The following is a 13,822-nucleotide window of genomic DNA, read 5'->3' as shown; positions in this document are numbered from 1 at the left end:
ATCCCATGTATCATACATATATGTGAAATTGTAAAAGTGCACTTTTACAATTTCACATTTAGAACCTAAATAAATAATATGTAACTACATTAAATAATATACCTTATTACCTATTTGGAGCAGATAAATATTATGATAAAGATCACGTGCCGTAAACAAAGTAATTATGAGTGTATTATTTACACACTTACTACGATTGATAATATTTAGGTAAATATTCATTGACGATTATTAATGGGTTTTATATGTCATTTTCTATTTAATTTTATATCATTAATCTTTCCTTGCTCTGAGACTTATTTATTTAAGTGAATGTTTGACTAAGTAATTGGGTTATAGGTAGATATACCTAGAATAGGTACTAAGATTAGGTATCATAATATAATATGGAGGCAATTGTAATTACAAATTCGTTTTAAACGCATTTAATAACCAAATATAAATACTTTTTAAAATCGCACAGATGTGTTAAGTTTATAAAATTATATTTAATTAATAATTTATATTAAATTAAAATAAAAAAAAAACACAACTGCATATAACAAAAACGTCAATTAACAGTTCATAGCATTTTTTGACGATACTTACATTTATAATTTCAAGTTTCTGCTGTACTATTTTAAATTGTTGCTAGTTCAATTAATATTCAATAAGTAGGTAACTTTAAAATAATATTATTACCCATACTCACACATCTCACAAAATTAATCTTTCACGGACCCTTCTTTTTCACGCATGGTAAACACCTTACACCTTACCAAAGCCTTACCTGCACCTGCATTCATTACCAGACTTATATTCTCTTGTTTTATATTTATTTTGCTATTTTAAAATTTAAATACTTACTCATTTTTTTCCTATTTAGTCTATAATCTGCGTATACATACAACTATTTCTTAAAATTATGAAACAATTAATTTATTATTTCGGAAATTAACTATAATCTTTGTAATAAGTACTGGTATTTTATATATTTATTTTTGTTAACTAATTTTTAATAGATATCTCAGACAGCAATAATAATTGAAGAATGCGCGTGCGCAATCCCTCATGTCATTAGTAGTTTACGCTTTTTGTCAGTTTCGCTTCACTCAGTTATCGGACGTGGTGTATAACGGACGTTAACGTCGTTTCGTATAAACGATAATTAGATTTTTCATTTCGTCATTTTAAAATGTATCAAGATGACGCCCAAAGTAATTCGCACAGCTTATAAACCCTGTTCGTTGTTTTTCGAATCGAATCATCCCAAAAGATTCTTCAAATACAGTTGACCGTAGCTACAGCCGTTACGAGTTTTTCTCATGTAACGGACATTAGAAAAAGTGTATGTTGACGTGTCTTAATTTTGAAAAAGATTATATAATTTCGTGTTAATTCAGTGTATTTTACTTATGTTTTGGACATTTTTTTGACATTATTTCGGACATTTGTGAGTCGACTTAGTTGCGGTTGCAATTTAGAAGTACGATAACAAAGATGGATAAGCCAAAGTATACGAGAATCCATTCCTATGGGAGTATGAGCTCTGCAAGAAGTGATGACGATATGACCGTGCATAGCCAAGTATTCCCATACCAGAAGAAAATGATTGTGAAAAGGGAGATTTTGTATGAAGAAGAACACCCACCGTTCCAGCCGCTTTTCGCAACATCGAGAATTTTTGGGAAAGCTAGATTCGCGTGTCTATTGCTGATTTATGTAATGTTCTACGCAACATACCTTTTGTCTGGAGCACTGGTATTCTCAGCATTAGAGACGCCGATGGAAAATCAAATAAGATTGGAAGTTATTCGTGCGAAGCAAGATTTTATGCTGAAAAATCCAACTGTTTTGGGTAAGGACTTAATTATAAGATATTTAAATTATCTCAGTGAAAACTACTACTATTGTACTATTGTATGTTACCGGCAAAAAGAAAACAAAATTAAACGAACTAGAAAAGGAAAGTTTTAATTATCTTTCATAACAAAATGATACCCGTCACACGCTTCGAATTATCGTAAGAAATTAGAAACGTCGCGTCCACAGTCGCGTCGTATATTTCGAATATATTTTAACATTCTTTTATTTTTACAGTTATAAAAAGTGTTTTAAGTAATGACTTTAGATCGTTATTATTTTTATTACCTATTAAGTAATAAGTAATAAAAAATATTTTCAATAAACAGCATCAGCTTTGTATAGCTTAGAAGATTAAGATAAGTCCTCTAAAATCGGGAATAAGTTACTGTACCTATTTAAATTTTTTTTTTCAGTTTTAATATACATATATCAATCTCATTATTTCTCATACCTGTTAGAAAAAAAATGAACATTAAGTGAAGTCCCATGTCCCCTAGTTTGGTAAGGAGCAGATGCATTATACATCTGTTTCACTGATCGATTTTCTTTAGGGACAAGTAGGTGATCAGCCTTCTGTGTCCTACCAGACCGAGACATTTTTTTTCTTCGTCTCCACCGGGAATCGAACTCAGGACATCGGTGCTACGCTCACGCGTCAACCACTGTACCAAGGAGGCGTTTAGAAAAAAAATTAACATTGGCGACCCGAAAATTAATATTCTCTAAGAGAGATAACATTATCGTGAATAATTTAAAATATTATTAGAAGAGACGAGGCACTGATAAGATCAAATCTAATAAATAAGACGATCCAATCTCAATTATATTCGTCTATCGAATACGTGGGAATATTTTCAATTCAACGACTAGGTAGGTACGTTTATTATATTCATGCTATATGACTAAATAGATTAAGATCGTAAGATGCACAAATGTGCATCGGGAAGATTTCTAAGTCACTGGTTTAGAACGCGACTAAAGCTAATCTAAAAAGTAAAGTAAAAACATATTTTACCTGGCTGCTCCTCACAAATAACAGTCTTTTATTTACTAGGGTTCCAGGTGAGGGTCTGCAGATACAGGTTTATTTTTTGTAGAGTTGGGAATGTAATGATCGTGCCTGGTTCTTATCTCCAATGTAATATGTTGTTGTAGGGGTAGCTATTATTAGATTTTCAAGCAATTAAAGAAAAAGTAGGTATATAATTTTCAAATAAAAGTAAATATGGTTCCATATATTTCCATACGTAATATATTTCTAGTTCTTGAAAATATCTTAATGTTAATAAATGCTATAGAATAAATGGTAGAGATAACACGAAGATAAGTTATAGATTATAATAAACCTGTTGCAAAGGTACCGGTTTTATAACTTGGAACATCGTCCTTGTCTATGCGTCCAAGCCTTGACTTGACGACTCGATATAAATTGGAAAATTACAATATCTTACCCATAGAAATCGAAATAACAAGACACTGTTATTAAGATTTCTATGATCTTACCATATTCTTTCATTTACAAATGCTTGTTTTTCGTTTGCGATAGTTATGCTGTTTACAATTGTTTTTAAAATAAATAGGTATTTTAAAACGGAGTCCACAATATCACCGTCAATTTGAAATATTTCTAAATAGTCAAGACAACACACAGCGTGGGTCTTTTAACCGGTTTTTAATGATCTTGCAACAAAAACTAGAAACTAGGTACTGCCACAGCCTATAGCATGCCATAAAATGAGGAAGGAGATCGCATAAATACAAATAGAATGAATAATATTTTGTCTAGATTAGTATTAAATTTATTATGTAATTGGGAACGTAAATAAAAAATATTATTTGCTGGTGTTTGGAGTTCTTGAAAAATATTCTCCTGTCTCTATCTTTAAATCTAAAAAAATCAAATCCGAGATAATATCATGGAGAATGTTTGTAGGTTCCCAATAATAACTTAAGAATGAAATAACTTTCAGAAAATTGAGTTTGGAAGTCAGGTGTGTCAGAATCACGGACCCTTCTCAAAACGTTATTATTCGATAGAATGCCTTTCAATTGTAAGTAATGGAAGATTTCTTTTGAAATGGATTTCTCATGTTGTTTGAACGTTGAAGATGTACATGACAGCTATGAAGAGAAACTTCGTAGTTATCTTATTCACGAAAGGAAAGATTTTCTTACATTGTCTTTGTATAAAAAGAATCCTGTCAAAACTGTCAGAACTATCTTCAAGTGTCCTAAATAATAAAAATCCAAAGGGGATCAATGATAAAAAGAATGAACCTGTAGCACTAATAAACCTTCGCAAATAATAGCTCCCTTTTTTTAAGGATGCTAATTCATTCCGGGGAAAGGGCCGTGGGTTATATTATATGATTTATGATTATGTCAGTCATCCAATGCCTACGGTGTGGAAGATTCTAACGCATCAAGATTATATTTTCACGATTAATATTTTTGTATCTATTGCAATCGACAGTCGACAAACTCGCATAATGCCTTACAAAAAAACTGCTTGGAACTTCTAGATTTAAATTCTATGTAAGACTACCAGGATCACGTGGAAGCAGTCACTGCAGGCAGCGACCGATGACCATTATTTATTATTTTATTGCTCTGATAGTACTAATTAGTGTCATGTCGGTACATTCCGCTATTAATTACAACATAATATTACCACAATATTACCGTTCCATTAAACTTTACTTATATAATTTAATTGTATCAGTTTTATCGTAGGTATAAGTAGATATCGATTCATAAATCTTATAATAACCACAATATGACGCCCCCTACATTGTAATGATCTACGCCAATTGTCTCGGATATTGTATGTCAATATAATATCTGTTACGGACGATGACACTTTGAAATGAATGTATACCGAACACAAACCGAACACAATCAAACTACAATTCGGCTACGTCTCACAATTTTTTAATAAGGTAAAGTTTTTATTATAGTAGCAGACAAAAATCTAATTTAGAAGTTTAGAATTGGAATATAATATTTAAATAAAAAATAAAACGAACAGGGTAATCAGTGTGTCACCCTGTTTTATTTTAATACAAAATAAATATTGTTTAATTCGAATATATATTTTACTTATTAGTTATTATATCCTTAGAATCACTCAATCAACTTCATCAATCGAACAGAGATTGTAAAACATGATAGTTAAAGTAATTTGTAGGGTACTTTTATTGTCGGTCATAACTAGTAACACTGGCAATCATAAAGGATAAATTAACCGCAGACATCGTTGTGTGCACACATGACACCTTTATTCAAGCACTACTTCCTTCTGTTATTCTACACAAAATCGTAGTTCATTTGACCCCACACGATCAAAGATATATCGAGTGAGCTAAAGTGGACCGTTGACCCCTATATATTTTACGTTATTGCTCTGCCCTGAGCTACTCACACCGATATGTTATATATTGTATGACGATATTACAAAGGAGCAATTTGTGGTGATAAAATTAACTGCATAATAGGGCTATCCTATTACAGGATCAGATGCCAAATATGAATAAAGTGGGCATGACAATACTCTTCCAATTTTGTAGCGTTGATTTGCTATTAATTTATAAAATAAAACTGGTCAAGTGCGAGTCGGACGCGGGTTCCGTAGTATGGGGAGCCCCCTTAATATGTATATATATTTTTTAATTTTTAGTATTTGTTGTTGTTATAGCGGCAACGTAAATACATCATTTGAGAAAATTTTAGTTTTTTAGCTATGACGGTTTATGAGATACAGCCTGGAGACAGACAGACAACGAAGTCTCAGTAATAGAGTCCCGTTTTACCCTTTCGGTACAGAACCCTAAAAATGAGTCGCTCAAACAATCTCAAACACCAAAGAAGAGCTAAGTTATTCCAATTGCATGCATCCTGATGGTAATGAGATGAAAGAAACATCATTATTTATTATTGTTCTTACAGCATGATGACGAGCAGTAACACGCACTTTCTTATCAATATGTTATTAATCTATATCATTTGATAATAATAAATATGTTTATAGAAATATATAATCTTCCACTACGTCAAATTGTGTTGTAACTTGTAAATCAGCTAATATGGGGGCGGGATCGTTTAAGATTACAGTGCAGTTCCACAATAGGTTCTTATTATTCTGACAGAATAAGCACGACTAATTTTATTTTATTTTATTGGTATAAATAATTAAGAGTAAAAGAATTAACGCATTAAAACTATTTAACTTAGTTAAATTCATTGTAATTCATAGATTATTAATAAAGTTATTGACTTGATTGTGAAACATTGCGTTCACTTTTACTCTTATTTTGGATCACAAAGTGATCAATTTTCGTCAACCGGTACATTTTACAACGATATGCATAACTGGTTTCAATATGGGTCTTTCAATCTGTACCAACAACTACAGTTTTGAAAGTAAAGCTTTTGCCAAATATGTAGGTTCTGACAAGATACGTTACTAAAAACTACGTACTACTTTCAACTTTCTGAAAAGGCTTTTTACATACTTACATGTATATACTACTTGAGTTCTTACAACACATAATAGTTTTTAATGAGATGAGACAGATCTTTGGTAGTGAAAGGGAAGATTTTTCATTTTATTTATACATATTAGGTATATTAAACTGCTTATGTTGTTAACATTATTAAGAGAAGATCAAATTTTAGACGAGACAATTTAGTTTACTTAAAGATCATTAAAACTACCTAAGAATCATTTTATTTCGATCTAAATTAAAACTTAAACAAAAAGTAGAAATAAAATTGTACAATTATCACAAAATTAGTTTAAGATAACTATAATTTTATAATGATAGATCAGCCCTGAGTTTACATATCTTAAGTCGTAACACATATTATATTCCTTGATAATAATGTGTTAAATCCATGATAATACGTGTATGTAGCATAATCTTATAAGTAGGTATAAATCCGTATTATGTTGAAACTTAAACATATGCGCATGTATATATATTATATGCTTAAGTTAACAACATAAAGATCTAGTAGGTATTATACATATACATAATACAACTAGTAATATACTAGTAAATAGTAATATATGTATCTACAATGATTTAAGAACACACACCCACAGTAAGAGTAAAGGCTATCACCCTTTTGATTGCATTCCTTTGTAAATAATACCGCGTGATCTGATAAATATGACACGATATGTTTATTGACGTAATTGATTGCAATTAGTAGTTTGAATTTTCCTTGTCTTGGAAAATAGTTTTGAATTTATAAATATACACGGAAATAAATATGTTCTATGAAGTTCGCATGTCGTGTTTGCATGCTTCCGATTAAAGAATATTTTATTAGGTGTTAATAACGGTGTTTAATTACCTTCAGTCGATCACGTGAACATTAATCAATTAAAAAATATAGCTTATATTATTACACTTTTGTTTACACACTGTCAAACAACTCTTATCAAAGAGATATCATGTACCCAACTTACCAACTACTATCAGGCGCTCATATTGACTTTAAATGCATATCGATAGAGTAATCATTACTCAATCCTCAAAGTCTAATTCATCTTTCATTCATTTAAAATATAGCTGACAGACAGAAAAGACATAAAAAATAACAAGTTAAAAAAGCTCTTTGGTTCGTCACAGCTTTATGAGCGTAACTCGCATAAAGTATATAGCTGTAAAATCGATTTTACGATAAAATAGGTGGTATTTTTATATGAAACCGTTGACCTATGCACATATGTATATAGAATGCAAATGTTGTAGATATAGGGCTGTCCAGTCATACATAACTATTTTATAATCCTACCGTTTTTCAATCCTTTTCTATATTCCTGAGATGATAAATTATGCTTAGTTAGTTATATACATTATTGAGTGTATGAATTTTTCTTATTCATCAGCAAAAAATAGCCGTTATAAAACAAAAATCTAATCACCAATTTAAAACTCAATAATGTAATTAAAAAAGAATTAGTATTCCACTTAAACGTGGTTATACAAACTACGTGGAAAAATTTTAGAATAACATGAATGAATAAAAAATTGATTTTACTCAGAAAGAATCGTTTACACCTAATTCATATTTAATTAATCCCAGGACGCCGGGTCTTTGGCAGCTGACCCATTTCAATTAGACCAAACATAATCCAGACTCTATAATTCTATATGTATATCTAAATAATGAATTAGGTACCTACGTTGATTTTGTTGACCCAATGTTATCCTTTTAATGTATGTTGAAAAAGAGAAGATTTAATTAGAAAGGACTATTTTAATTTTAAGAAGGCGTACTGAACCCCATAAAATTATAGATGAATGGAAAAAATATTTACATATAAATCTACATTTTAAAAATGTGTAGGTAGGCTTTTATCATTATTGGAGCTGATCATTTATAATACCTATCTAATAAATTAATAATATATATTTTTACACGGTTATTGTCCTGATCCCGATTTATAATTCGCCGCATATTTCGCTGATAACATGAAAACTATATTTCATCGTAATGTTCTTACCAACTTATCTAGGTTGTTGAAAATGCAATTAGAGCGATATTGCGTTGCATCAAAAACCATTTACAGGGACGAGTGCTCTATGAATAATGCAAACACTACGTCATATGTGTCGAGATCTCCTTCAGATTTCATATGAACTGAAAAGTAGTAATTAAAATCTTTATAATATTGTACTCGTGCACATGTGGAGCTCACTTATGTTGTATCATGATTATGACAATAGAAATATGGTAAATATAATAATTGGAATTAATAAAATTGTAAGTATGTACTTACTTACATAAACTTATATGGTAAAAATTAAAATTTAAGGTTATTTGGAGAAGACATGTATTTGTTTATTTATAGGCAAGTACGTGATAATATTTTAGAGTAAAAGTTAGAGAGACAAACTAAAAGATAAGGTTTTTGCAATTTATACCCTACTTAATATACTTACACTCATATGTAATTATAATAAGTTTTCATTACCCGCGCTCAAATGAAAGTGTCTCGCGTAAAGTCATGTTTATTTACCACAGGCACCTCCCTTTAATATGAGGGCAAAGACCCATAGCACTTCGCCCTTACTGCGGTCACGACATGTCTTGGCTTATGTTTAAATGAATTTTTATGCGACACTCATGATGAATGAAGTTAAAATAAATAACGTTACTTTGTTAAACATGAGCTTTATTTTAACAGCTAGGTATTGCTTATTCCTACCAGACACCTACGCTTTGACTTCGCATGGTTGAACATTGTCACTTGCGATGTTATAAATCACCTGTGTACTGTAAAGTTCAATTCCGTTCACCTCATTTGCTCCCATCAAAATTCCGAACATGCCTATGAAACTAGCGATATTAAATATAGGTATATAATGGGATATAATTAATTGTTTTATATTTTTATAGATGCGGATCTAGAGGCACTCCTGGACGTGGTGATAACTGCCAGCAACCAAGGAGTATCAGGTTCTAGAAACGTCAGTGCAGGCCCCAACTGGACTTTTGGACAATCACTCTTCTTTGCATCCACTGTCGTCACTACTATTGGTAAGGACGTTTAACAATTCAATTTCTAGAAAATTCTTGCCGGCATAATTGGATACACAGATCGAAAATAAAAAACAAATTCTGAATTAAGAAATTCAATTTATATAATAATTCATTCACATTACGAGAAAGATAAAATATTTTTAAACTGAGCTTTCGAAAGCTTTGCAGCTAGCGAATTTAAAGTCAACTACATAAATAACCACTATTTTTTAAACGTCTAGTTATGTAACTTATTATAAAAGCGTCGCAAAATCTTCTCTTAAATGTTACCTAGTTACTTATAAAAATAAATAATTGGCAATTTGGCATAATTACAAAATTCAATACCTAGGTTGTACCCTATTATGTAATTGAATTAAAACATCATGTTGTTATACCGTATGCGATCTCTGCTCTCATGAATGATTTATTTAGTTCATATAATTTTACTGTATAATTTAGTAGGTAGTAAATTGCTACATAATTGGTGTTATTAGTTATTTAGTTTACAGTAAATCTAAATATAGATGGCTGTATTGTACATAAATGTCTGAGGTCTCGACGTCATTCGAATTTCCAGGCGACATACTAACGGCTAACCTATTACAGAATTTGGGACTAAGTTATGCTATTTATAGACTTAGACCTGATTTACCAAAGATGTTTATATGTATATCTTAAAGCTACATATGTATATCCAAAGTCGATAAATTTCATTCAATGCTATGTTATTATTTGATTGGATCTAATTTTGTAATGGATATTGAAATTTTGATCACTAATTTAATAAAGATATGTATACCAATACAGTAGGTACTTACTTTATTATTATTATAAACTACTTAAATACATAGTTAATATTAGATATGTATTATATTTATCCTTGTAACTAAATGGCACGTAGGCGGTAGGTATAGATAATATAATATTCAATATCGATGAATATTCCGATGTTTGAGAATAATGTCGCCATATGAATATTTTATTAGAGCTATTTTCTGTGTATGAGGATCAATAATTCAAATAAAATAAGCGGGTAAGTTTGTTGGCGTAATAGAGATCGACGTCCCGCCCTTCTGAGGGATGAATTTTATATCGAAATACCTTTTCGAGCCTTTTCGATACTTTTTGGAAATACAATATGCGAAATTTCGATACATTCAAGTGCTATTATATTTATCTTTAGCTTCTGATAGGGTAATGTAGATACCTATGTATCTACACTACAGATCAGTGTACCTATTCCAAAAGTAAATCTATTTGTATATATAAAAATTTTCGCATTGAAATTCCAGCATTCTTTATTCGGGGTAGTAATCTTGCTTTACAATATTTGAATGATATTCATATTCTTCGATCTTCTGAAAAGAACCCAAAAAAGGTTTACTCTACAAAAGTTTTTTGCTCTTATTTACTTATATTGTTACCATCCATTTATTAGGATCGGATACACGTGGCATTGTCCAGCCTGTCTTTTGTTACATCACTTACATACATCACGGCATTATAACATAATATACTTATTGATAAACATAACGTTACGAATATTTTAATACATACCTATTACCTATGCCTGATATTGTTAATAAATTTTCTCAATTATTAACAGGTTATGGTCACGTAACACCACTGTCGAAGCCAGGCAAAATGTTTTGTATGGCGTACGCTCTGCTTGGAATCCCCCTGACTCTGGTACTGCTGTCTGCTCTGGTGGAACGTCTGCTGCTCCCAGCGACCTCCTTGCTGAGGGCGCTCAATAGCTCGCTGGGTCACCTGTATCGACCCTTCACTATACGGCTTGTGCATCTTTTTATTATCGGTAAGTTATAAGTTACGATTACTTTTCAAATTAAAGAAAGAAAATCTTTCATTGGTCAATTTTAGGCCTTTACAGATATTACCGGTACTTTCTGGGTCATTTTTATTAAGAAATATGCATTAAGGTGTTTCTGTTTTCTAGTTTCAGAACAAGTCTATTTTAGTCCTCTCAATGTTAACTTCTATTTCAAGGAATAATATCTTCTCGATTTATTGTTGTATTTGCAAGTCACTTAGCCCGTGAATAGTGTAATATTTACACAATATTAATACCTTTTTTTTAAGTGGGGAAATCTTCCAAAGATACCCACGGCTATTTCACGAATATTTACCTACTACTGCCGAAATAATGTTCATTATTTATTGATTCCGTACCTTCACAGTTTTTACAAAATTCCTCGTTACAACACATGAAAATTTCTAAAGAATTTGTATAAACCATGATGATAGACGAGTTTCCTAACGCTTTAGAAAGCGGTAGACCGATCATCTGCACAACTAAATTTATACTGATGAACAATAAAGCTTTGAAAAGATTTTGAAGTTACGTAGCTACCTTCGATATAAAAAAAGCTACGTAAATATTATTCTTATATGAGACAATATTTTGAAGAGACAATAGGAATAGTTAGTTTAAATAGTTTTATTTCCTTTTCTTGGGAATTGAACAAAACTAAAATAATTATATGTTTTTAGTGCTAATGCTCGTGATATTCTTCCTGGTGATACCGGCGGGGGTGTTTTCTGCCATCGAGCCGGAATGGGATTACTTGGACTCGTTCTACTACTGCTTCATTTCGCTCACTACCATCGGCCTCGGCGATTACATTCCAGGAGACTCCCCTGATCAGATGTATAGACCCCTCTACAAAGTTGCTACGACGTGTAAGTTGATGATTTTATTCGATTTTGTTATACCAACATTTATTACATTTGCCAAAGTAAACTAAATCCAAATCCATTATTGATTAAATTACAGTAGTTTGTATCAATTCGACCTAGGTCGAGCGACGACGATCCGATAACAGATTTTCTCCTTTTACGTGATCACAAACAGATGTTTCATTTAAATTGATGTTTATTTGTGATTTCGTTTCAGTTTACTTATTACTGGGTCTCACGTTCCTCATGCTGACTCTGACTGTCTTCTACGATATACCTCAGCTGAATCTCAGCAGCGTGTTTTCTTCGATGAAACTTGACGATGATCCGGAGAAGATGCGTTTAAGTGGTTCTGGGGGAATTTGCCCTGGGTATGGTATCGGGGGACTTATGATGAGGGACGACTACAACCACCATGACCAACGCCGCTCCGTTGTACACATCAGGCCACATTTGGATGACAGCCCCAGCCCCGAGGACACCACGCCAGTACACGCCAGAGACCTTAGAGTCCAGTAAATTCTATCCAACAATAGACCGACTTATTCTGAAAACCTTGCGCGACTCATATTTTATTCTTACGTCATTGTATCCACTATTAAAGGATCGATAAAAGCGGCCGTCAAGAAATATTAGACTAGACGCGATGTGAATATTTTGCTCACTGAATTTCTTTAGTTTAAGTATTTTGTGAGTTTTATGCTTGATTTAATGTAGATATTGTGGTATTTTTGATGTATGAGAGAAAAACATAAATGTAATACATGTACTAACATCACAAAATATAATTTGTTCATTTAAAAATTTTATCGTGGATATGACTTAACGTTAAGTTATATAAAAAAAAAAATACTTACTGACTTGAAAAAAATAATTGCCGATAAATCATGGCAGCTCCTCTATGCTGCTATAGTATCCTGAATTTTTAAACGGTCAGAACTCTGTAAAATCTGAATACATACCTCCTTGTAATATTGCAAGAATTAATCTTCATCAAAAGTTTGCTTCAATTAGGTAGTGTAAGTAAGCTTATTTAGGTTTAAGACCTTAAAATATGACATGTCATGAATTATTATGTTCTACGTTGACTTATTAGGTATATTTTTTTTATTGAATTCAATCAATTTTAACTGATAACAAATCCTTTCTATGTTAGACCAATAAATATGAATATAGCGTAAGAGAAGAAATATCAATGTATTTTAGATGTTGTCGTATAAAAAAATACAAAATTTACAAAAAATATATACGTATCAATATCATTACAAAATATTTAGAAACTGATTAAAACTTTATGTATATAGAGAGTATTTATAATGTATATGTGTCTATCTTATATGTGTAGTTAAGTAACCTATTTACAAAATATATTAGCATACTTGAAAACTTAGGTACCGTCTAAAGGAAAATATACACAAACTTCCACCTAAGTATATTTTCTTTAATAAAACGAAAATATTTTGACAATCCCAAAAGTATAAATTATCAATTGAGAGATTTTCAAATTTTATTATTAAAATGTCCTAATATACTTGTTTATATTACCGTCCCCACAATATTATGAAAATTCTTATTAAATCCGCAAAAAATAGATTTAGAAATTCTTAGTAAGACTGACGAAATTTATAAAATTTTGCACTTTTCTAATGAGAGTTTGAATGCTTCTCCCTGTCCTGATAAATACCTACATGAAAATACATAACGTCCTACCACAAAATAAAAACAAAATGCATATCAACCCTTA

At 31.2% G+C, this 13,822-nt stretch overlaps 1 protein-coding gene across 1 annotated transcript; it reads left to right on the top strand.

Annotated features, from left to right (window-relative positions):
* Positions 1 to 1,091: 1,091 nt before the first annotated feature.
* LOC149482809 (potassium channel subfamily K member 6-like) lies at positions 1,092 to 13,032 on the top strand. Its single transcript, XM_089703298.1, has 5 exons — positions 1,092 to 1,837; positions 9,256 to 9,396; positions 10,988 to 11,197; positions 11,893 to 12,081; positions 12,296 to 13,032. Exons 1-5 carry the CDS (start codon positions 1,480 to 1,482, stop codon positions 12,595 to 12,597), a joined length of 1,200 nt encoding a protein of 399 aa, XP_089559424.1. The 5' UTR covers positions 1,092 to 1,479; the 3' UTR covers positions 12,598 to 13,032.
* The last annotated feature ends 790 nt before the right edge of the window (positions 13,033 to 13,822 follow it).

Source organism: Colias philodice, chromosome 14 (genome assembly GCF_061535455.1).
Source record: "Colias philodice isolate Cphi_HAF_F1 chromosome 14, ilColPhil1 Martin Lab GWU primary, whole genome shotgun sequence".
Lineage (NCBI taxonomy): Eukaryota > Metazoa > Arthropoda > Insecta > Lepidoptera > Pieridae > Colias > Colias philodice.
This window is presented reverse-complemented; position numbering and strand designations above follow the sequence as displayed.

Excerpts from the sequence above, each read along its gene's own strand:
- LOC149482809 (XM_089703298.1), top strand. The coding sequence starts at position 1,480 with ATGGATAAGCCAAAGTATACGAGAATCCATTCCTATGGGAGTATGAGC. Across the intron at positions 9,397-10,987 it reads CACTGTCGTCACTACTATTG|GTTATGGTCACGTAACACCA; the intron begins GTAAGGACGTTT and ends AATTATTAACAG. Across the intron at positions 12,082-12,295 it reads CTACAAAGTTGCTACGACGT|TTTACTTATTACTGGGTCTC; the intron begins GTAAGTTGATGA and ends ATTTCGTTTCAG.